This window comes from Oncorhynchus mykiss, chromosome 10 (genome assembly GCF_013265735.2).
Source record: "Oncorhynchus mykiss isolate Arlee chromosome 10, USDA_OmykA_1.1, whole genome shotgun sequence".
NCBI classification, from domain to species: domain Eukaryota; kingdom Metazoa; phylum Chordata; class Actinopteri; order Salmoniformes; family Salmonidae; genus Oncorhynchus; species Oncorhynchus mykiss.
The window spans coordinates 71,073,622-71,100,073 of record NC_048574.1 but is presented as its reverse complement, the minus strand read 5'-3'; the positions used below and the strand labels follow the sequence as shown (position 1 = coordinate 71,100,073).

At 44.5% G+C, this 26,452-nt stretch overlaps 1 protein-coding gene across 1 annotated transcript in view; it reads left to right on the top strand.

Moving 5' to 3' along the window:
• The window catches only part of LOC110533203 (methylcytosine dioxygenase TET2), a 57,055-nt gene that overhangs the window by 21,680 nt on the left and 8,923 nt on the right, over positions 1–26,452 (top strand). Inside the window, exons 2-5 of the mRNA XM_036933838.1 lie at positions 16,806–19,961; positions 20,061–20,151; positions 21,310–21,403; positions 22,000–22,208. Of these exons, the coding sequence (XP_036789733.1) occupies positions 16,850–19,961; positions 20,061–20,151; positions 21,310–21,403; positions 22,000–22,208 (3,506 nt within the window). The 5' untranslated portion in view covers positions 16,806–16,849. The remainder of the gene's footprint in view (positions 1–16,805; positions 19,962–20,060; positions 20,152–21,309; positions 21,404–21,999; positions 22,209–26,452) is intronic.

Sequence of the window (26,452 nt, the reverse complement as noted above, 5' to 3'; positions counted from 1 at the left end):
CTGTTTATTTTTATCCTAAAAAACTCCATAGTCCTTGCTGATGACAAGCACACACATAACATGATGCAGCCACCACCATGATTGAAACTGTGAAGAGTGGTACTCAGTGACGTGTTGGGTTTGCCCCAAACATAACACTTTGTATTCGGGACAAAAAGTAAATTTCTTTGCCAAACATTTTACAATATTACTTTAGTGCCTTGTTGCATTTAGAATGCATGTTTTGGAATATTTCCTTCTTTCCAATCTGTCATTTAGGTTAGTATTGTGGAGTAACCACAGTTTTGTTGGTCCATCCTCAGTTCTGATATCACAACCAATAAACTCTGAAACGATGACCAATGACCATTGGCCTCATGGTGAAATCCCTGAGCAGTTTCCTTGCTCTCCGGCAACTGAGTTAGGAAATACACCTGTGTCTTTGTAGTGACTGAGTGTATTGATACATCATCCAAAGTGTAATTAATAACTTCACCATGCTCAAAGAGGCATTGGAAAACCTCCCTGCTCTTTGTAGTTGAATCTGTTCTTTAAATTCACTACTCAATTGAGTAACCTTACTGATAATTGCATGTGTGGGATACAGAGAAGTTAGAAACAAATATACACAGGCAGATAGGAAAGCTAAGGCAAACAGAAATGTGCATATTGTAGTACAAACTCAAAAAAGTTATGGGACACTGTAACGTCCATGGAGAATAAGAGCACCTCCTCCCAGCTGCCCACTGCTCTGAGGCTAGGAAACACTGTTACCACTGATAAATCCACTATAATTGAGAATTTCAATAAGCATTTCTCTACGGCTGGCCATGCTTTCCACCTGGCTACCCCTACCCCGGTCAACTGCCCGGCACCCTCCACAGCAACCCGCCCAAGCCCCCACCATTTCTCCTTCACCCAAATCCAGATAGCTGATGTTCTGAAAGAGCTGCAAAATCTGGATCCCTACAAATCAGCCGGGCTAGACAATCTGGACCCTCTCTTTCTAAAATTATCTGCAGAAATTGTTGCAGTCCCCTATTACTAGCCTTGTTTACCAACTACTTCTCTGATAGAGTTAAGTGTGTCAAATCGGAGGGCCTGTTGTCCAGACCTCTGGCCGTCTCTATGGGGGTACTACAGGGTTCAATTGTCGGTCTGACTCTCTTCTCTGTATACATCAATGATGTCGCTCTTGCTGCTGGTGATTCTCTGATCCACCTCTACGCAGATGACACCATTCTGTATACTTCTGGCCCCTCTTTGGACACTGTGTTAACTAACCTCCAGACAAGCTTCAATGCCATACAACTCTCTTCCGTGGCCTCCAACTGCTCTTAAATGCAAGTAAAACTAAATGCATGCTATTCAATCGATCACTGCCCGCACCTGCCCGCCCATCCAGCATCACTACTCTGGATGGCTCTGACTTAGAATACGTGGACAACTACAAATACCTAGGTGTCTGGTTAGTCTGTAAACTCTAATTCCAGACTCACATTAAGCATCTCCAATCCAAAATTAAATCTAGAATTGGCTTCCTATATCGCAACAAAGCATCCTTCACTCATGCTTCCAAACATACCCTTGTAAAACTGACCATCCTACCAATCCTCGACTTCGTCGATGTCATCTATAAAATAACCTCCAACAATCTACTCAGCAAATTGGATGCAGTCTATCACAGTGCCATTCGTTTTGTCACCAAAGCCCCATATACTACCCACCACTGCGACCTGTACACTCTCGTTGGCTGGCCCTCGCTTCATACTCGTCGCCAACCACTGGCTACAGGTCATCTACAAGTCTCTGTTAGGTAAAGCCCCACCTTATCTCAGCTCGCGGGTATATCTCACTGGTCACCCCCAAAGCCAATTCCTCCTTTGGTCGCCTTTCCTTCCAGTTCTCTGCTGCCAATGACTAGAACGAACTGCAAAAATCACTGAAGCTGGAGACTCATATCTGCCTCACTAGCTTTAAGCTCCAGCTGTCAGAGCAGCTCACAGATCACTGCACCTGTACATAGCCCATCTGTAAACAGCCCACCTATCTACCTTATCCCCATACTGTATTTATTTATTTATTTATCTTGCTCCTTTGCACCCCAGTATCTCTACTTGCACATTCATCTTCTGCACATCTACCATTCCAGTGTTTAATTGCCATATTGTAATTACTTCGCCAGCATGGCCTATTTATTGCCTTAACTCCCTTATCTTACCTCATTTGCACTCACTGTTTGTAGATTTTTTGTTTTATTTTTTCTACTGTATTATTGACTGCATGTTTTGTTTATTCCATGTGTAACTCTGTGTTGTTGTATGTGTCGAATTGCTATGCTTTATCTAGGCCAGGTTGCAGTTGCAAATGAGAACTTGTTCTCAACTCGCCTACCTGGTTAAATAAAGGTGAAAAAAAAGAAAAAAAGATGGGGTAGTCATTCAAAAATCATGTTAACCACTATTATTGAACATGGAACGAGTCCATGCAACTTATTATGTGATTTGTTCAGCACGTTTTTACTCCTGAATGTATTTAGGCTTGCCATAACAAATTAGTTGAATAGTTATTGACTCAAAACATTTCAGTCATGTTTTATTATACATTTCTCAAATTCCCTACAAACAGAATTCCACTTTGACCTCATGGGGTATTGTGTCTAGATTAATGACACAACATCTCAATTCAATTACATTTTTATTCAGGCTGTAACAATACATTTTTGTGAATACCTTCTGAAGACACTGTATTTAGGCTTGCCATAACAAAGGGGTTGAATACCTTCTGAAGACACTGTATTTAGGCTTGCCATAACAAAGGGGTTGAATACCTTATGAAGGCACTGTATTTAGGCTGGCCATAACAAAGGGGTTGAATACCTTATGAAGGCACTGTATTTAGGCTTGCCATAACAAAGGGGTTGAATACCTTATGAAGACTGTATTTAGGCTTGCCATAACAAAGGGGTTGAATACCTTCTGAAGACACTGTATTTAGGCTTGCCATAACAAAGGGGTTGAATACCTTCTGAAGATTGTATTTAGGCTTGCCATAACAAAGGGGTTGAATACCTTCTGAAGACACTGTATTTAGGCTGGCCATAACAAAGGGGTTGAATACCTTCTGAAGGCACTGTATTTAGGCTTGCCATAACAAAGGGGTTGAATACCTTCTGAAGACACTGTATTTAGGCTTGCCATAACAAAGGGGTTGAATACCTTCTGAAGACACTGTATTTAGGCTGGCCATAACAAAGGGGTTGAATACCTTCTGAAGACACTGTATTTAGGCTGGCCATAACAAAGGGGTTGAATACCTTCTGAAGACACTGTATTTAGGCTTGCCATAACAAAGGGGTTGAATACCTTCTGAAGACACTGTATTTAGGCTGGCCATAACAAAGGGGTTGAATACCTTCTGAAGACACTGTATTTAGGCTGGCCATAACAAAGGGGTTGAATACCTTCTGAAGACACTGTATTTAGGCTGGCCATAACAACGGGGTTGAATACCTTCTGAAGACACTGTATTTAGGCTTGCCATAACAAAGGGGTTGAATACCTTCTGAAGGCACTGTATTTAGGCTGGCCATAACAAAGGGGTTGAATACTATCTGAAGACACTGTATTTAGGCTTGCCATAACAAAGGGGTTGAATACTTGACTCAAGACTCATCTTTTCATTTTTTATTCATTTGTAAAAATGTCAAAAAGCATCATTCCAGTCAATATAATGTGTGGATTCATTCCAGTCAATATAATGTGTGGATTCCAGGAGGCCGTAAAAGAGTCCCAGTAAAAAATGAAATAGTTCATATTTCACGACAAAGAATCTAGTACTTCAGAGCCTGGTATTATTTTGCAACTTAGATGTCAGAATAAAACTTGCAAAGAAAGTAGCACATTTTTCCATTAATCGTCCAGGTCCTGTATTTTATAAAGTGTCTCAGAGTGCTGATCCAAAACAAAATCCACTTAATGTTTATTCGTCAGGATACAATGAAATGCTTACTTGTCATTTTTTTATTTGTTTAAAGGCATAGTTGGGCTTTGTCGTACAATGAAACACGAGTTCTCTTATTACCAACACCGTATTACAGTGTTTAGGTTCCAGGGATCCAGAGCGGATTACCATTGAGGCACTACCCCATGGACCGAATAAACTCAGTACACTTGGCATTACGCTGCTGTAATACTTGTAGTACTCGTAACACTAACAAATAACTATGCTGTTACTGTAGTAACTGCAGTGTTACTACTTAGCTATAAGAGCTTATTGTAAAGTGTTACTTTGCATTACAGCAACTTATTGTAAAGTGGTACTTTACAATACAATCAATTTATTGTAAGTTGTTACGTTACATTACAGCAACGTAACGTAAAGTAATCAACATACGAGGACTCTTGATTACTCACTTGGTTGTTTGCATGAGGAAGAGCTAGTTGGACTCTGGAGTAATGTAGCGAAAAAGGGAGGGGGGGTCGTGTGGGGAGCTCCGCATAGCAAGCGAGTCTTCCAGTCTATATTTATGTCAGGGATTTAAACCGCTGTAGCACGCCAGTCATCTGACCCAATTACAGCTCGGACGGGAAGCCAATGATTTGGTGTCACTCAAGTCCTACAGCTAGTGTGCAGCTTGAAACCAGCCCAGCGCTGCCTGGCTAGACCAGAGGGAAGACAGTACAGTAGAGCCAGTCTGTTATTCACAGGGGTGTACTGGTGAAGTAACAGAACATCTCTTTGTGAAAAGATGAAACATTTGCATTAGACAAAGACTACATTTCAACGTTAGACTGTCAGATGTACAGTAATTTGTGAAAAGTGTGTGTGCATGCATTTGTGTGTGTGTGTGTGTGTGTGTTGCTTGGTTCAGTATGAGGTGAGAGGTCAGTCCCACTCTAAATATTGAGACAACTTCTAATTGGACCCCATTGTGGTAATGGTGCATAGAGACCATGTTGTTCACATAAACATGTAAATATGTGAACCAGCTAAAGTGCTTGATAAACATACGGTCCGGTGTAGTTTGAACCAGACATGCTGTAGTACTGGAGTACTATACTAATGAGTTAACAAAGGTCCTGTTGTGACTGAGTTGTTGGCCGGCTGTTTCAAAAGTGCCCTGGGCTGGTCAGTGGTCTACCTTGTGATCCCCCCCCCCCCCCCCCCCCACACACACACACACACAAACACAGTAATTATAAAGCATTAGGGTGAAGAACGGAAGAAAGAGGGAACGAGACCGAGAGAAAGAAAGAGAGAAAGAGAGAAAGAAAGAAAGAAAGAAAGAAAGAGAGAGAGAGAGAGAGAGAGAGAGAGAGAGAGAGAGAGAGAGAGAGAGAGAGAGAGAGAGAGAGAGAGAGAGAGAGAGAGAGAGAGAGAGAGAGAGACCATGCCTGCAGAGACTTGAACGCTTGAAACATCTGGGTTACAAGTACAACATCTATGGTCCAAAATGGCATGTGTTAATTCTCTAGTCTTTTTAAATGTCCACCTCGACTGATACTGTACAACAAAGGTATCTGAAACCTCAATCACCACATTGACTGAAGGAAAACGTGACAACAGAAAATCAAAAACTGGGCAGACAGACAAACACGCCACATTTGTTCACCCCAATGTGTTCTTAATCACATGGCCTGGCATTACATTTCACTACGTAGGTGTTTGGCACATTTAAACGAGGAAATCCAAGTGGAAATAATAAAAACACAAGACAATAAAACACTAAGAAAAGTTACTTTGGAAGTGCTGGATTTGTAATCCAGTTTAACAAGGTTGGCAGTGACTCAAACGTTTCCCCAAAATGTCCAGCCTCTATGGAAGCGTGCTCCCCATTCATATCGACAGACAGGAACATAGTTAAGCAGCTATTGGCGACAGAGGGGAAACATACACTTGAGATAATGGCTTATTTTCGGGACCATTCTGGGACAAAGAAAAAGGTGCTTGACGGCCGGGGTGTGCATCTGATTTACGAGTCCTTCTTGAATATCTCCAGCTCTGGGCCTGTATTCACAATGCCTTTCAGAGAAGGAGTGCTAATCTAGGATCAGGTCGCCTCTGTCCATATAATAATATAAATGATGATCTAAAAGGCTAAACTGTTCCTGGATCAGTACTCTGAGACACTATATATACAGTCCTTATACCCCACCAGTGTATTACACACCGGCCCATTCTTCCTCAAGGCCCACATTATTAGTGAAGAAATAATGATATTTCCGGGCTAAAACCCGACTTTAGACAGGCCCACTGGGCTAACGATGGACCAGCCCCTCTGGCATTTGTCAGAATTGCCCTACATGTTGAGTCTGTATGTTGAGTCCATCTCTGACCCCCACTATTGCCCAAGTCTGAACCTGAGACCAACTGAGACATGGTCCTTCTAGCGGCTGTCATTATCCGTGAATGTCACGTACGGCTGCCAAGTCGACTGCCAATAGGCCCTGTCTACTAACGCACCTCTCCTATTGCTGCTGCTCCCTCTCTCTCTGAAACTACAAAAACACAATGTGTGTCCACTGCAATGCACTTTGCTGCACTTAACTCTCGTTGAAAGAGACATGGATTATTTCTTGGAGGGAAATGTTGAGATTATGACATAACGAAAGAGCATTAGGGTCGAGATAAATGTCTGCCAAGCGTATTTTGGAGAGTTTTTGTGTCAGTTAAATTCCAAAATGAATCACTCATTTCATTGAATAGGCTACTAAGGGAAACCAACAACTTATGTTAAAGGGGGAAACTGCAGTTGCTACATGTTTGGATATATAAATTCATTATATGTACCCATCGATTCTTACAGAATTTGACTTAGAAATGCCTCAAATTTAGTTCCACTATTTACCCTGTCAGAACCCAAAATATAAGCTTTTTTTACTCCAATGTTTGTTAACTAAATAAACGCAAACAAACACTATATAGCCCTATAATATTGTTAAGACTATCATTTTGGACGGTCAGTCCTCTGTCTACAAATTTGAGAGTGGTTACATTTCTCCAGTCCCATCCTTCAGCTTTTTACCGAAACAGGAGCGGGGAGGACACTTTGTAATTGTTTCAACTGCTGAACGCCGCTTTAAGTCATGTGTTGACCATGACAAAACAAACAGTCAGTAGGCCTAGTACAGTAGCCTAGTACAGTAGCCTAGTACAGTAGTACAGTATTGTTCCTACATAACTAGTACAACATCTGTAATCTTCTCCTGTCGGAATAAGTCACACAATCCTTACATTTAGTGCTTAAAATGTCTTGTTCATTACAGTTGCATGCTCGTCCCTTTGCCAGTGTCCTGAAGTGATACTGGTGCGCACACTGTCTACATTGTCTAACAGCAATAACCAACTGTTGTCAGTATCAAACCCCTTACCCTCAGGCATAAAGGGATACTGCAACAATCTGGCAATGCTGGCAAGATTCTGGTAGTTTTGCGAGCCAATACTAACTGGCGTTAGCGCAATAACTGGAAGTCTACAGGTACGCTAGCATACGCTAGAAAACCCAGCACACAATCAACAATATTAAAACAAAAGGCACACACCATTGGAGGGACAAAGGCACCTAGCTCAATTTGAATTCCATTTTAAAGGTAGACTCAGCGAATGATGTTGCCACGAGTGGCACCGCAGATATTGAGATGAGCGAGATGCAACGCTTAGTTCTCCCACAGTCACACACAGTGTCTGTGGTGCACGGTGCACGGGTTCGCTTCAGGCTGTTACTGTGTGGTAGCCACACCAAAACAGTGGAGAAGTTGAGCCTCGCGCTTTAACGCTCTTAGATGTTGCGGAAATTGACCCACTATGCTGTTTGCTTTCTGCATCAACATCATATTGCTGAGTCTACCATGGTGAAGAGCAGTCATTAATAAATAAATAAATAAATAATACATAATTGACCCACTATGCTGTTTGCTTTCTGCATCAACATCATATTGCTGAGTCTACCTTTAAAGAAAGGGAGTCATTTAATGAATAACAAACCTAGCTTTTCCCTGGTGGGCATTAGGAACTGGAGAGGGAAATTTGAAATAGATCAAACGCATCAGTAATGTGAAGTTCTATCAGGCATCTTCAGTAAAGCTCTGTAACACAATGGATTCCAATAGAAATATATGTTTGTTGTTGACACTGGTTTCTCAAATTATGCAGAAGACTCCTGAGCTAAAATAGGAAGACTGTGAATCATTCCTTTTAATTAGCAGTACATAGAATGCAGCCAATCTGTCCCTATTGTTTTGGAACCCGGCACAGTCAACATTGGACATTTTTCTCAGTGCATGCGCTTGTACAGCACTCAGCTGGGATCTTTGGCTTTGTTATCTGTGTTCTCAGAGAGAGAGTTTTTTTTGTGTCGTTGTGGGTGTATCCAACTGTGACAAGCAGCTCAGCTCTGCTCGGCAAACACTAAACTTTGGAGCGGAGTCCCCGAGGATCTGGAGCGAAGCCGCACACTGACTTCCCCAGTGGGAGGCTGGGCGCCATGGGCTGGGAGCAGATCGCTGATAGTGCTTTACCTCTGACTTAGTTACTGATTTACACACTAACTCCATAGAGGGAGACTAAACAAAACAAAGTCACATGGGACTTTTTTTCACCAAGTGGACCATATTTTTTGTCTAATTCTTGTCTTTTGGGTTCATGAAAAGACAATACCTATTAGGCATTCATTAATTCTCAGTCTGGGTATGTTGAAGTATTTTGGAGCCCATATGTGAAGCTATCTAACAAAGAGGGTTCCCCCATGCTGGACAAAGGGACGTTGTCACTTCTGATTATGATGGCGGAGGGTGAGAGGGGACGCCCGTAGCACGGTACATCCAGCGGTGTCTGAAAGGGATTAGCTCAGCAATACGCATGCACACACACATGCACACACACATGCACACACACATGCACACACACATCAGCAGCTTGCTGGAAGACTCGTCATCTTTAAGGGTCCCAATAGCTCCTCAGTCTGAGTGGAACTAAATTAGTCAGATCAGCTTTATTAATGGCTGCTCTTCACCATGTGTTTCCAGCATCATAACTAAGGACATGCACTCTAGAATAGATGGTCAATACCAGGGATCGTCAACTACATACAGCCGTGGGACGGTTTATCCTGAGCGGATGGTCAGGGAGCCAGAACATAATTGCAAATAATTCGTAGACTGCTAATTGACCGCAAGAAACCCAAACAGATATAATATTTGACTAAAACATAATAATTTCAAGCTTTGCTTACATTTGTATACAATCACGTGTCTCTCTATTATGAATGAGAATACTTTGGAACAGATTTCCAAAATTAAAATCACGTGGAGATGATTTGCTGGTATTTTTACAGTCTTTTATGTCCATCAAAAATAATTAAATAAATTTGCTCAGAAAAATTGTGGGACCAAATAAAATCACCCGCGGGCCAGATTCAGCCCACAGACCACCAGTTGAGGAACCCTGGCATATTGTTTCATTCAGGATATCGATGCGTGTCATATTCTGCTTATATTCCTATTTAGTCACGACTATGGGCCATTCAGGCTAAGACAAAGCTTACTTGTCCAAGGCATACTTACTTACTCAAGTCTTGACAGCTATTGATTGTTTATTGATAGTTTACTAGAAACGGTTTTGGAAATTAAATAATTGTAACTCGCAAAAGGGACTGTTTCACGAATAGCTATAACGTATAGAACGTTCCACCACTCTCCGTTATCATTTTATTTTCATTGTCGACCTGATCCTGAGACATACTCAGTCTTAGAGTAGACAATAGACATCTTACTCACAACAACAACTTTATACTCAAACTCGGAGCTCAGCTCGGGGCATTTTCACGTCACGTGAGACAAATTCAACATCAGAACTTGGGGGCATGTTCACGTCACGAGAGACACGACCAGAGTGGATTGGATGTTAACCTGAGAATTCCCATTGCCCTACCTCTCCCTCCTCCTCCAGTTGGTCTGTCACCTCTGTTGTGACAGGGAGAGTGACAGGGAGAGCAGCACCCTGTTTTGTCCTTGCAGGCTGGCTCGTTAGTGTGTGATTTATCACTCTAACACCGGGGGTCTGGTGCTGAGGTGGTAATGTCCTGGAGGGATGACACACAGTCTCAGTGAGGGACATTGTTAATGCCCAGCCAGCTATCCTGCCCTGAGTTTCACCAGTCTGAGTTTATTGTTGTTTCCCAACATCCCTAGCTGTGTATGGCCGCTTTCCATGTTGTCTGTTGTCTGTAGCTTGTGAGGTGCAACACTTTGTTGCTTTTATGAATTTTGTCTTGCTGCTTTTTGTTCTATGTTGCTCTGTCTGTATGCTACGTCTTGCTTGTCCTATGTTGCTCTGCGTGTGCTCACTGCTCAATGATTGTCTATATTGTAATTGTTTTTAATAACCTGCCCAGGGACTGCGGTTGAAAATTAGCCGGCTGGCTAAAACCGGCACTTTTACTGAAACGTTGATTAACGTGCACTGTCCCTGTAAAAATAAAATAAACTCAACAGACATTGCAACTGCATAGCTGGAGGGGGCAAACATGAGTCATAATGGCTTGATCTGATCGCCTCTAGTTAGTGGACGAGTAACTTTTTCTGTAAAAAAATGTCTTTGTATTGTGACTAACAGAAACTGTAGGAGTAGAGGACAGCAGGTTAGGCCAGTTGAATGAATACCTGAGCCGACATGGTGAAAAACCTGTCAATGTGCCCTTGAGCAAGGTACTTAACCCTAATTTGCTGTAGGGGCGTCATACTACTACAGCTGACTCTGCAAAACAACATTTCACTGCACCTATCCTGTGTATGTGATAATAAAACATATTTTTTCTCACTAAAGGGTAAAAAAATGGGAGTGCTGGAAGCACACTACAGTGTGAACCTTATGACCCCCGGCATAGAAGTCAAAAAAACTTTCCATCTAGACTTCGGGTATGATGAATTACGTTTTTCCTGTCAGTCTGCCCCAGCAGGTGCCCCATTTAAATTCTTCCCTCTCAGAAACTTATACAAACTGAACTGTACCCCATGCACTCCTTTTCCTGCCAGACACACGGAATATAGCACATGTGGAGCTGAATCGATTACATATGAGCTTTTTCTACATACACTCATATCCCTTTCTCCTCTCGACCTCAACCTAGTCTGTACTGAGCTGTAGCCAGCACATCGTATCTACTATCAGTCAACCCTTATTTTAGACAGATAAATAGATAGCTCTCCATACATCAATATGTGCATTAGTAGATTTTTGATACACAGACATACAGTATGCACACACAACTTTTCTCACTGCTGTTTTTAGTCTTCTCTTGCCCTAATGGAGTTCAGGCTTGGGGGGGGGGGGGGGGGGGGGGGGAGAGAGGGAGAGAGAGATATGACAGCTTCTCTTGCATGATTATAAGCAACTGTAATGGCCTCCAGATCATCAACCCCACTGACTTGGTGTGCACGTGCACAAACACAGACATACACACTGTGCCAAATGAAACATACCACGCAGCCACTGCTATTTATTATTACATCTCCTTTTCTTCTCCACCAGTCTTCGGCTTCATATAGATCTGAACGCTTTTTAAGGGAGGGAGAGAGTTTTCATGGGAATCTAAAGCTGGATCCAATTATGTTTTTCAAAGGTTGGGGACCATGTTTTTCTTATCGGACCGTGGCGGTTTCGTTCTAGAGGCCCCTGCACTGAGCTCCATGCACGAAAGGACATGATTTAGTGGCCCTCAAACACAAATTTTTGCTGACATGAGTTTTGAGAGCTTTAAAAGTCACGGACATACCGGTAGCGTTTGCCAGCCAAGAGTACTTAGCACCTCTGAATATATTGCCAGCCGTAATTTGCAAACTGATTCTACATGTAGAACAGGACAAAATGTCAGCAGTCAGATGCACACCAGCGGTCCCTGAAACACACCGCGCCGAACAAACTGCAGACAAACAGCAGATCATCATTCCGTGCGGTGTGTGTGGTCCCTAAGAGAACAGAGATCTGAGGAAGTCCGCGCCTGCAATCATCAATGATGAAGGGAAAGGAGAAGCGAAAGAAGCGAAAGAAAGACAAAAGGAAGCCATCTTAGACTATTGAGATACAGCCCTGTGTCCACCACACCATGCACGACCACCCCTCGTCTTCCACGTCCCATAAATCTCAGCGGCAGGATGACAAGGCTCTAGTCAATAGCAGCAGACCTGCCCTGACAACAGTCTCGGTTGCCCTAACCCTTTTCCTAAACTTAACTTAATTGCCCTAACCTGCCACGTTAATTCTCCTAACTTGCTATGAAAAGTCACTTCTGCTAGTCAAAAGCAGCAGACCTGTCCTGAGAACAGTCTTCGTTTCCACTAATGCGATACAGCATACACCTCAACGGCGGGATGACAACCCTCTCCCAGCTTAATGGCGCTGTCGACAAACATTAGAAGCCCACCGCGTCAAACTAACCACCGAAACTCTCTTTCAGTGATATTTTACAGAAAAGTCCGTTCCTTTTTGAGCCGCGGCCGGCTCTTCCTTGAGACATCTGCAGAGGAGTTGCTCATAATTATGATGGATTAGACTGTGGCTGGATTCTGGCCCTGGCGCGCTGTAATTATTTCGCAGATGCTGTGGATGTTACATGCATTAATAATGGCGTGTGGCAGACAGAAATCAATGCCATCGCTGGAATCTCTATTTGCTTCCCTGGGGGGGTTGGGGGGGGGGGGGGGGGGGGGGGTGAAGGGGAAAGGAGAAGAGTGAAGGTTCACAGTATTGCTCTTTCACTCTCTCTTCTTGGAGAGAGATGCCTCCCTGCATCACAATGCAATACAACCCTCAACAGCCTTTAACTGGCTTCTCACCTAGCTACGATAGGCCCGTTGGTGTACAGTAGCTCTGAAACCCTTCTCTGAAATGTCTCCGCACAAGGACATACTGTAATTATGCTACATCAGCATAATTTGCCTGCTGAAAATTTGACAAAGACTTGGCTGTGTTGATGTTTACTAAGATGGTGATATTGCGGTGCAATGGGCAGGACAAGTCAGCATTGTTGTCAAGTCACAACAGACCAGAATGACTCAAAGGGGGTGAGATGTGGTGTGTGAGCACTGCAGGGGCCGACTCATATTATAATATGAGAATCAGGCATCTTATTTCCTGCCTATCCAGTGTTATCCGATCGTGACTCCGCCGTGATATCATCGCTTGACCTTGTGAACAATAGACAGCCCAGAGTGAGAACTTAGTTGACTGTCTGTCACAACGGCCTAACCAAAGGTCATGGATTTGATAAGCGTAAACTCAATCAAATCCATAATGTAATTCTATATCTGCGACTGCCCAATCGTCCCTCTAGGTGTCCTCTAGGAGTTTTGCATTAACTCTATACCTCTAATCCCATATGATAAAGTTCATAACTACAGTATAGGACAGAGTAGACTATCTGTCTTGGCTACCAGGGACTCACACCTCTGTGGAACCAGGGTTATACTATCCAGAGTATGGCCTTACTGACATGACAATATGGAGGGGAAAGCCAAGTTCCCTATAAGACAGTTGGCCTCAACCACCCCTCGTACAGGTAACTGCCAAAATAAAGGAAACGCCAACATACTGTCTTTGATGGGGCTCATTTACTCAAGTGTTTCCTTTGTTCTGTCAGTTACCTGTAAATTACAATGAGGCAGAAGGTGAGGAATAGCAGTGCTAAACAGCCGACGCATAGCAAGCTCTTTTCCCATCTACCACCTGTAATATTACCAGCCTCCTTTCCCCGCCTGGCTCTAACGTCAACATTACAGAAGGAGAATATCGTTGTTACATGATGCAGCCTCAGTCATGTTTCAACAGTTTGAAAAATGTGGAACTCAGCATTGATGTAATAAATATATACAGAACTACAATATAAGCCCAATGTGTAGTTATAGTTCATATGAGGAAACCAGTCAATTGAAATAAATTCATTAGGCCTTAATCTAGCGGCGGTAGGTAGCCTAGTGGTTAGAGCTTTGGGCTAATAAAACCAAAGGTTGCTAGATTGAATCCTTGAGCTGACAAGTTAAAAATCTGTCATTCTGCCCCTGAGCAAGGCACTGTTCCTAGGCCGTCATTGTAAATAAGAATTTGTTCTTAACTGACTTGCCTAGTTAAATAAATAATGTATTGATTTCACATGAGTGGGAATACAGATATGCATCTGTTGGTCACAGATACCTTAAACAAACGGGCCTCAGGATCTCATTATGGTATTTCTGGGAATTCAAATTGCTATCAATTAAACACAATTGTGTATGTTGTTCACAGCTCATGCCTGCCCATACCCCCACCGCCACCAAGGGGCACTCTGTTCACAACGTTGACATCAGAAAACTGCTTGCCCACACGACGCCATACACATGGTCTGCGGTTGTGAGACCGGCTGGACGTACTGACAAATTCTCTTAAATGATGTTGGCGATGGCTTTTGGTAGAGAAATCAACATTCAATTCTCTGGCAAAAGCTCTGATGGACATTCCTGCAGTCAGCATGCCAATTGTTTATGTGGCATTGTGTTGTGGAACAAAACTGCACAATTTAGAGGGGCTTTTTATTGTCCCAGCACAAGATGCACCTGTGTAATAATCATGCTGTTTAATCAGCTTTGTGATATGCCACACCTGTTAGGTATCTTGGCAAAGGATAAATTCTCCTAACAGGGATGTAAACAAATTTGTGCACAACATTTCTGTGAAATAAGCTTTTTGTGCATATAGAACATCTCTGGGATCTTTTATTTCAGCTCATGAAAGATGAACCAACACTTTACATGTTGCATTTATAATTTTGTTCAGTGTATATTCATATTTACTATACCTGCAACAAATATATTTAATATACCTTAAAAGTGATGATACAGAGGTTTTGTATAATTTCAGCCAGTAGTTTTTAAATTAGCGCTCATGAGACAAAACGGGTCCCCGAAAATTGTGCACAACGTCATCCATTTTGTATGATATGTTACGAATTCCAATTCGTACAAAACATTACACATTAAATGTGTAATTACACGTGAATGCTTAAGATCCCATTCATTCTCTTTTAAGAAATATACATTTTTTCTTCCACATTGTATGAAAAAAGGTACCAGTCCTCAGCAAACAATGGAACAAAACCTATTCCCCACCCTCTCCTTCAAGAAAAGGGCAGTGTCATCTTATCCTCCAACAAGTCATTCTATAGCATAAACTCCCAGCGTGTAGCAGTTAATGGAATGAGGTCAGTGTCTAGCCATGTGATCAGACACATGCACCCCTTTGTTTGATACAAGTAGCATCTGCCTGAGAAGAAAGAGGCATGGTGGAGGAGTAGAGGAGCCGTTGGTATGTCTCCTCTCTCTCTCCCTCCACTCTTCTGTAAACATGCTCGGCTGCTTCTAGCTGTGGAGAGAAGCCTCACTCGCCAAGCTGAGCCCCAAAGACAGCTGCTCAGGTTCGGAGCTGTGTGCTGTGTCGTGAATATGCTGCGCACGCAAAGAATGCTGCAAGCTGCCTCTGGCTTTTCTTTCTTTATTGAGACACCTTCCTTCCTGGAGCCGTCTCTCTATATCGAGACAGAGACAGTTTCTAATGCCTCGTTGCGTCGGGGGTGGGGGGTTGGGAGAGGGGGGTGAATGTGCATCATTTGGTCGTGTTTTGTCTCCCCAATAATGTTTTGCCTGAGAGAGTCTGTCTCAGACAAGCACTCATACTGCTCAGGCTGCCAATGTGTTCGTGAGAGTCTGAGTGCCAAGGGGTTCATGAGTGTCTAAAAAAAAAGCAGCACATTCAGAATATATATTCCTCAACTTCACTGGCGTTTCTCTCATCAGGTACAGCATAATGGGCGTAGACTGGGAATATTATGCATCTGGCCTCGTGGTATTTTTACATTTAGCTCGGTTGACTTAATGCACTTCTAAGGGAAATGGAGCTGATTGTATTTCACCATCTCTGATTTCATAAAGGCAGAAACTCATAGGACAGTATTACAGAAAGTCTGACCTCCTTTTTCATAAGTAAAAATGTTTCAACCGCACTGGTTCCCACACTGTGTGTGTGTCTCTCCCTGCTGACCCGGCACATTGTCCTGGGATAACCTTCCCCCAGCACTCTTATTTCTCTCCCTGCTTGCCACCCAGTTGAGGATCATTTAATTCTGTGCCTTCCTTCATGTCGCATAACTGATATCCACTCAGAGCCAAGTGTAAACATATTACTCCCCAGACTCAACTCTGTGACCCAGGCTGGCGATGATTTCAGACTCAATCACTGTTTCCCGCCACTTTATTTAACTACTCAAGACAGTTACGAACAAATTTTTATTTACAATGACAGCCTAGGAAGAGGGGGTTTACTGCCTTGTTCAGGGGCAGAACGACAAGTTTTTACCTAGTCAGCTCAGGGATTCGAGCCAGCAAACTTTTGGTTACTGGCCCAACGCTCTAACCACTACGCTACTTGCCGCCCCCATGCAAAGTGTCGCCGCCCACATGTGTTTTGTCCTGTGTTTATAAATACATCCAATTACATTCACTTTAGGAGAGAATGTGTGTTTTTTCCCTTTCGTTTCGAACTAATGTGATGTTACAGGAAAGTGGAAACTAGTGATGACATTTGACAAATCATAGGATGGTTGTATAAAAATAGCCTATCATCATAAAATACCCATTTCCACCTTAATTCAGGATCAGTGCTATATGCACCATTCACATGTTTTGTTTAAATGTGTAATCTTACCTTATGGTTACACATTTAAGGGACTGTTCGTCTGTTGTTTCTGTATTTCATGGTTAGTAATACCTCTCTCTCTCTCTCTCTCTCCGTCTCCCCTGCAGGACGCACAGAGGGCAGCCCTGTGGATGGACTCAGAGCAGGCCAGATGGAAACAGAAAAGGCCAGCCAGGAGACGGAAGAAAGTCTGATACTAGCACAACTCAGCGCCGCCACTCAACCAGACAACCTGATCACCGCCAAGCTCCAAAATGGCACCCAGTCGCCGGAAGGAGCCCATCAGCAGATCAACGGGGATGGAAACTGGAACCTTTACAACAAGGCAGGGGTCATCAACCCAATGAAGAGACACAGGGAGAACTGCAGCAGTCCTGCCGGAGTGCAGGGACTGTTCGACCAAGGCTCTTATAACATGATCAATGGCGGGGATCTGAAGCATGCGCTCTGTGACCAGTCCTTACTGGGCCTTCACCAGGCCAAGAAACTCAGATCGGATTTGGAGATTAATGGAGGGGATGGAGAGGAGATGTGGGACAAAAAGGATGGTGGGGACATCATGGACGATTTCCCGGAGTTGACAAAGCCTGGGGAGTTTGACTGCGATGGGACAAGACTGGATAAGAGAAACTGTAATACTTTCTCAAACGGAGGGGATATTTTCTCACTATCGAGGAACAAGCAAATAGCTAACGGTGCTACAGTGAGCCCCAATTCCATTGAAGGCACACCTGGTGACCTTCTAGAGAAAACTCTGTCTCAGTATTACCCAGAACAAGTGTCCATCGCAGCACAGACGGGCGTGCAGGAGTTTCAACCGGAGGTGGGGTTGGTCGACGACATTAGCTCACTCACCAACGAACTCCCTGAACTGCCCGAACAAGTCACGACGCAGTCACCTACCTCTCTTACCTCAGGGTTCCCTCCCATTTCAGCCCAGATGCCTGCCTCTGAGAAACATCAGCTGACTGGGGTATCAGACCCTAAAGGGCAAGGCAGCAATGGATATAACAACTCAGCCGCCCCGTATATTGTGAATGGGTATTCTAACAGTTACAGAGGAGAGCACCCGCAACAGCAGCCCGCTGACGGCTCGCAACATCAGAACAACCCAGAGGGCATTTACAGGAAACCTAACCAGGAGTTTAACCATCAGAACTCTTTCCCGAGCCCTCTAGAGCAGAGCACTCCGCTGCAGACAAAAGAGGCCATTGGGTTCGGCCCCGGCCCTTTCCCCAGCACAGGCATGGGGCAGAGTGAGGGGAGGCGCCGGCAGCAACAGTATGGGATGCAGCAGCAGCAACAGCAGACAGGAAACCCCTGTGGAGCTGACTCTACGGGCCCCCAGGGCTCCATGGGCCCAGCCTCCCTGCCCAGTAGCAGTGAGCCTGGACCCCAACGCTCCCATCAAAACGGGATGATGAAAGACACAACCCAGCAGCAGCAGAGAGGAGGAGCAGATCCCGGTTGCCCTAATTCCCAGATGGGCTGGATAGATCTAAACTCCCGGGGTCAGATGCTGGAGCCCGACTCAGCACGGAGGTTCCAGACGGGGGGACAAAGCTTCGACGTAGGACCCACCGGAGGGGCCTACCAGCAACAGCAGCCGCGGCCGGCCCAGTCTCCTCACCAAGCGTCTCCTGCCCAACACAACACTGCCCCAGAGTGGCAGCAGCAGGCCGACTCTAAAGGCCCATCTCACATGCACCAACAACAGTGTAATCTTCCTCCTCAACAGCAGCCACATACACAACACATGCATCAGCAGCAGTGTAATCTTCCTCCTCCTCAACAGCAGCAGCAGCAGGGGGAGAATTGTTTTCGAGCCCCCATGCAGCCAGAGCACTTATGCGAAGGCGACACAGATCTAGAGGAAATACTATCACCTAGCTTTTTGCAGCCGCCACAACGTCCACAACATCAACAGCAGCAGCAGCGCCCGCTGTCCCATCCATCTCAGTACGACGGACAGCAGTCGGTCAACGCACCCCAGTCACAGGACCCCAACCAGGGCACGATGGACGGTCAACAGCTGCTGAACAAACTCAAGCTGGAGGACTACATCAGGCTAGAGAAGAAGCTGAAATCCCCTGGTGGAGGCTACAGAGGTCAGGGTGGTCAACCTCAGCCTGGGCACCAGCAGCAGATACAGTCTATGATGAGAAACAACCCTGGGTACAATCCTGTAGACCCCTCTCAGCCCAACGACGCACAGCAGTCCCAGCAGGCGTCATGGAGACACAGCAGCAGTAATACCATGGAGATGGAGATGGAGCTGGAGATGAAGCAGCAACAACAACAGCAGCACCAACAACAACAGCAGAGGCAGTACACTCCAAGCCCCGGACCCAAGCAATACTCCCACCAGCAGCAGCAGCCGCCCCACCTCCGACAACCACACCCCAACCACATGGACTTCCCCCTTACCCAGACCCCCCCACAACCGCTACCTCACTTACCACACGGTGCTTTAAACCAGCAGGTGTCTGCACAGCAACAGCAGATTTATCCTAAAATGGAGCAGAATCAGCAGGAGTCTTGTGCCCAGTTCCAGAGGGGGGGGCCTCCACCCCTGGGACACGGGGGCCCCCAGGGGGACTTCCAGAGGCACGCGGCCCTGCGGATGCATCTTCTACAGAGGCAGTCTGAGCGGGAGTCTCTGGGTCCCCCTCATCCACAGACCCCTGTAGATTTCAAGCACGGCGTCCGGCCCATCAAGATGGTGAATGGGCCGCGGTTCGAACACCCTCACCACCAAGGGCCTGGACCACCTCCCTTGATGCAGCATCAACAGCAGGGCCGGGAGATGGGTATGGTAGCGGGGGGCATCCAGGTCAAGCAGGAGTACAATCCACAGCCCCAGACGTCGTGCTGCGGTGAGCGGAGCCAGAGCAGCTCCCAGCGGAGCATCCTAGCCACCATGGAGCAGACTCTCAGACAGTATCAGCTTTCGCCAGTCTTTGACAGGAAGTCCCTCGTCATCAGGTCACCGAACAAGGTCAAGGTGGAGCAGTCTGGCGCTGTGACGGTGCTCTCGACCCACGCAGACCTGGACGGTGGGTCGGGTGGGATGGAGGACATGGGGATGGGGCGCCCTGGCTCCAATGGGCTGAAAAGACCCCACCTAGACTTCACCCCCAAGCAGGAACCCCTGCTCCAGAGTTTTATGAATTCCCCCATGAAACTCTTGGATACTCCCATTAAAAACCTATTGGATACTCCTATCAAGACCCAGTATGATATCCCTTCCTGCCACTGCATGGGTGAGTCACATTTCATGTCTGTCTTCACACACAGATTATTTGTCGGTTGATGTCTAATTTGGGTATGGGGGGGTTGTGCCTTTCTTTGTTTTGATACAGAGTCCATCAGTGAGAAGGACGAAGGGCCGTATTACACTCACCTGGGCTCCGCTCCGAATATCAAGGCCATCCGTGACATCATGGAGACAAGGTGGGTTGTTTTATCCCACGTCATCCCACATAATACAAAGGAACAGGTTTTTCTATACACAATTACTGAATGTGTAACTTTTCAATGTTTCAAACAAACGTTTTAACGGTCACTTTCTCACACGCAAATAAACCATAGGAACAGGTACTTCTGTGCACAATTACTGAGCTTTTCATGGTTTCAAACAAACATTTCAACTCAAGCTTTCTCACACCAGAGCCATTTTGGGATCACTTTCTGGTCACATGACCTCCATACTTAGAGTAAAAGTTTCCTGATTATACCACTCACCAGAATTCAACATGGTGGCATATAAATCATGACATGGATATGACACGTAGACATTCCATTAGTATGTAACCTGGGAATACGTGCATCAAGTTTGTATTTGTTCCATTCCTGTTACATTTGTGATCCTCTGTAGCTGTGTGACTGTGGTCCTCTGTAGCTCAGTTGGTAGAGCATGGCACTTGCAACGCCAGGATAATGGGTTCGATTCCTGAGACCACCCGTACGTAAAATGTGTGAATGTATGCTGCTTTGGATAACAGTGTCTGCTAAATGGCATATATCCAATGATGTACATAACCCCTGGATTGCTGATGCTATTGAGTAACACAGCCTGCTCCCCAGTAGGAGCAGGCTGTGTTAGGAAAGAATGGAATTCTACAGTGTTTTAAGGACAGAATTACATGTGTTTTGTTGTTGTAGTGGGCAGTAACATTAGTGAGCTCTAAAAATTATAAGTTAAGGAAAATGTTATATTTCTATATTTGTATGTTTAGGTCACATCATATAATTTAAAAGTATGCATTAAGTTGTCTGTAATAGAATAAACATGACAAAAACAAAATGTTGACATTAATATTGTAAACATTAATAAAAAATAAATATTATTTACAGCGGTGGGAGAGTGCCAAGATGGAGGCACTGTGTATCAAGTGTATGTGTATATATATATATCATGGCATATATCATATATATCACATTTAATGTGGAGACGTTACAATCAGAACGCTCTGTAACGTTGTACACTTCTGAACAAACCCCATATTTACAACCACACTTAACAAACGTTGTTCATATTCTCATTTTATTGCCGTACACTCTTCTGTTACTATATCACATCTACTCTAACTATCATCCTTGCTTTTGAAGGTCTGGGCTAACTGGCAGTGCCATCAGGATTGAAAAAGTGGTGTACACAGGCAAAGAAGGGAAGAGTACACAGGGATGCCCCATTGCTAAATGGGTAAGTGTGAATGAAGCATGACAATATCTCCGAAATTCATTTTTTTTTATGATTATCACACACCAGATAGGTGCAGGGAAATGTGTTGTTTTACAGGGTCAGCCATAGTAGTACAGCACCTCTGGAGCAAATTAGGGTACTAAAATCGAAATATATGGAGGAATCACTCTGAATTGGGGATGCTGTAATGTGTACCTTCCATACTTTGATCAGACAGTAATGGTTTAAGAATAGAGTTGAAGTCATGGGTGGTGGTGGCATCTTAATAAGAGGTTCCTTTCCTTCATCAAGGGCACATCGATAGATTGTTCACGTTGTCGACTAGGGTATTCGAACCAGGGACCTTTCGGTTGCTGGCCCAACACTCTAAACGCTAGGCTACCTGCCACCCAATAGGGATAGCCAAAATTAGAATCGAGGATTGGTATTTAGAGCAAAATGGTCAATTGTAAAAACGCACCAGATTGTAATTTGAAGGGAATCTTTACTGTACTATCTCTCTGTGATCTCAGACCAGATGCCTCTGGGAAAAAGGCACTTCATCTCAATGAGATTTACAATCAAATAAAATAAATCAAGACATTGGTGTGTTCCAGGTGATCCGGCGCGGCAGCGTGGACGAGAAGCTCCTGGTGCTGGTGCGTGAGCGGGAGCGCCACAAGTGCGAGGCGGCGTGCATCGTGGTGATCATCCTGATCTGGGACGGCATCCCCACCACCATGGCAGACCAGCTCTACATGGAGCTCAGCGACACTCTGACGAGACACGGAGCCCTCACCCAGCGACGATGTGCCATCAACGAGGAGTAAGGGCATTTGCCTCTAAAATCGTCATTTCTAATCAGGGGCGCAACTTTCACTGGGGACGGGTGAAAGTGGGGACGGGTGGAATGTGATCCTAAACGAGGCAATGGTGTGTTTTAGGACTATGCGGGCGCCTCCGAGCGGTCGGGTACACTGTTTGGAGAGTTTAAACTAAAAAATAGAAATTGTGTACCGCCCACTTCTTAAACGAAAGTTGCGCCCCTGCTTCTAATCATACCATACATGTGTTTCGACAGCTGTACCAGCTGCGCACACATTTTCTTAACCTTTTCTAATTTTAGTCATATTATTTGTTTGACACGGACAAAGTGCAATAATCCAAGACATTACTGAGGGGGACTGCAACCACATTGTGCTACTTTTTGCTATGCAAATAAGTAGTACACTTAAAACAGGAAGACCACCTCAGGAGAATAAGTTTTTAATTCAAATGTACAACCAGTTTAAAATTAAGGAAGGCCTGTCTGTGACCAACAGATGCATATCTGTATTCCCAGTCATGTCAAATACATAGTTTCATTTATTATTTCAATTCATTTATTTCAATTGACTGATTTCCTTATGTGAACTGTAACTGTAAAATCTTAGAAATTGTTGCATGTTGCGTTTCTCATTTTGTTTTAGTGTACAACTTCATGATTATAATACCTGAAAACAAACTAAGGTAGTAGAGTTATGATAGGGGATATATAATAACAATACCTGCTTAACTGACGACCAGGCATGACACACACTAGCTGGGCATTTGGTCAGATGATACACCATAATTTCAAAGGCCAGCTTGTCCCGGTCCTGATACCAATGAACAGAACAGCTCATTCACACACTCCCTTCTGTTGTCTCCTGGTTAGCTTCACTTTACAATACCCTAAACCCTATCTGGGATGAGTTACCTGGTGGTGAATTATTGATAGTTGAAGGCTATTCAACCTAACCCCTGATGAGAGGAAGTGATCACACTTATCATGTCATAGCGTTGTTTGTGACAAAGATTGCCCAAAGCTGGTCCATCAGAATCATCCTAAACTCAGTCAGTTAGACATTCTATTGCATTATCCCTCTGTGTCTAGCCTGGTCTCAGATCTGTTCGTGCTGTCTTGCCAACTCCTATGGTCATTTGTTGGCATGACAATGACCATTCACAGGAGTTGCCAAGACAGCACAAACAGATCTGGGACCAGGCTAATCCATGTATAACATAGCTAACTAATTTAGTTCTCCAAAGCGCTGTGTACGTGGCTACACTCTGTCAGGTAGAACATCTTGTTCTAGTCAATGCACACAATGACTGCATTAACTATTCTACTGGCAACGAAAACATGCGGTCTCTCCTTCACTGCAGCCGAGGTGAGTAAGACATTTAAACGTGTTAACCCTCGCAAGGCTGCAGGCCCAGATGGCATCCCCAGCCGCGCCCTCAGAGCATGCGCAGACCAGCTGGCCGGTGTGTTTACGGACATATTCAATCAATCCCTATACCAGTCTGCTGTTCCCACATGCTTCAAGAGGGCCACCATTGTTCCTGTTCCCAAGAAAGCTAAGGTAACTGAGCTAAATGACTACCGCCCCGTAGCACTCACATCCGTCATCATGAAGTGCTTTGAGAGACTAGTCAAGGACCATATCACCTCCACCCTACCTGACACCCTAGACCCACTCCAATTTGCTTACCGCCCAAATAGGTCCACAGACGATGCAATCTCAACCACACTGCACACTGCCCTAACCCATCTGGACAAGAGGAATACCTATGTGAGAATGCTGTTCATCGACTACAGCTCGGCATTCAACACCATAGTACCCTCCAAGCTCGTCATCAAGCTCGAGACCCTGGGTCTCGACCCCGCCCTGTGCAACTGGGTACTGGACTTCCTGACGGGCCGCCCCCAGGTGGTGAGGGTAGGCAACAACATCTCCTCCCCGCTGATCCTCAACACTGGGGCCCCACAAGGTTGCGTTCTGATCCCTCTCCTGTACTCCCTGTTCACCCACGACTGCGTGGCCACGCACGCCTCCAACTCAATCATCAAGTTTGCGGACGACACAACAGTGGTAGGCTTGATTACCAACAACGATGAGACGGCCTACAGGGAGGAGGTGAGGGCCCTCGGAGTGTGGTGTCAGGAAAACAACCTCACACTCAACGTCAACAAAACTAAGGAGATGATTGTGGACTTCAGGAAACAGCAGAGGGAACACCCCCCTATCCACATCGATGGAACAGTAGTGGAGAGGGTAGCAAGTTTTAAGTTCCTCGGCATACACATCACAGACAAACTGAATTGGTCCACTCACACAGACAGCATCGTGAAGAAGGCGCAGCAGCGCCTCTTCAACCTCAGGAGGCTGAAGAAATTCGGCTTGTCACCAAAAGCACTCACAAACTTCTACAGATGCACAATCGAGAGCATCCTGGCGGGCTGTATCACCGCCTGGTATGGCAACTGCACCGCCCTCAACCGTAAGGCTCTCCAGAGGGTAGTGAGGTCTGCACAACGCATCACCGGGGGCAAACTACCTGCCCTCCAGGACACCTACACCACCCGATGTCACAGGAAGGCCATAAAGATCATCAAGGACATCAACCACCCGAGCCACTGCCTGTTCACCCCGCTATCATCCAGAAGGCGAGGTCAGTACAGGTGCATCAAAGCTGGGACCGAGAGACTGAAAAACAGCTTCTATCTCAAGGCCATCAGACTGTTAAACAGCCACCACTAACACTGAGTGGCTGCTGCCAACACACTGACACTGACTCAACTCCAGCCACTTTAATAATGGGAATTGATGGGAAATGATGTAAATATATCACTAGCCACTTTAAACAATGCTACCTTATATAAATGTTACTTACCCTACATTATTCATCTCATATGCATACGTATATACTGTACTCTATATCATCGACGGTATCCTTATGTAATACATGTATCACTAGCCACTTTATACTATACTATGCCACTTTGTTTACATACTCATCTCATTTGTACATACTGTACCCGATACCATCTACTGTATCTTGCCTATGCTGCTCTGTACCATCACTCATTCATATATCCTTATGTACATATTCTTTATCCCCTTACACTGTGTACAAGACAGTAGTTTTGGAATTGTTAGTTAGATTACTTGTTATTACTGCATTGTCGGAACTAGAAGCACAAGCATTTCGCTACACTCGCATTAACATCTGCTAACCATGTGTATGTGACAAATAAAATTTGATTTGATTTGATTTGATTTGGCAGCATCTGTCTCCATCTGTCTCAACCCGTCTCAACCTGTCTCAACCTGTCTCAACCTGTCTCAATCTGTCTCAACCTGTCTCAACCTGTCTCAACTGCTCCAACAGGAGGTGTAATGTCTGCACTCTACAGGAGTGCATGTGTAATGGCGTAGCGTGCCATTTCAGCATGATGTAATGTCATTCACCATGTCATCAAACAACTGCCGATAGTATACTATGAATGCACCCCCTGCTAGCCAAAATCGACATGCTATTTTCCTTTTACCATGTTGTTCACATAGGCATGGGACATAAGACGGACAGGTTTAACTGCAGGTTTCCGATGTAATTTTTCACTGCTAGGCTGACTCATAAGTAAAAGTTCTAGGAGTTTCTTTGTGTGCTCGAAACTACACTTTCCCACTGGGAAGCGATGATTAGCTCCTATATAAATCTCACTTATCCATACTTACATATTTGCAATTACAATTATATTTGACTTAAGATATTGGGAGTATACAGTTGAAGTCGGAAGTTTACATACACTTAGGTTGGAGTCATTTTAAAACTACTCCAAATGTCTTGTTAACAAACTATAGTTTTGGCAAGTCGGTTAGGACATCTACTTTGTGCATGACAAAAGTAATTTTTCCAACAATTGTTTACAGACAGATTATTTCACTGTATCACAAATCCAGTGGGTCAGAAGTTTACATACACTAAATTGACTGTGCCTTTAAACAGCTTGGAAAATTCCAGAAAATGATGTCATGGCTTTAGAAGCTTCTGATAGGCTAATTGACATAATTTGAGTCAATTGGGGGTGTACCTGTGGATGTATTTCAAGGCCTATCTTCAAACTCAGTGCCTCTTTGCTTGATTTTCATGGGAAAATCTAAATAAATCAGCCAAGACCTCAGAAAAAATAAATACAAATAAGAATAAAGCCAGACTACGGTTTGCAACTGCATATGGTCACAAAGATCGCACTTTTTGGAG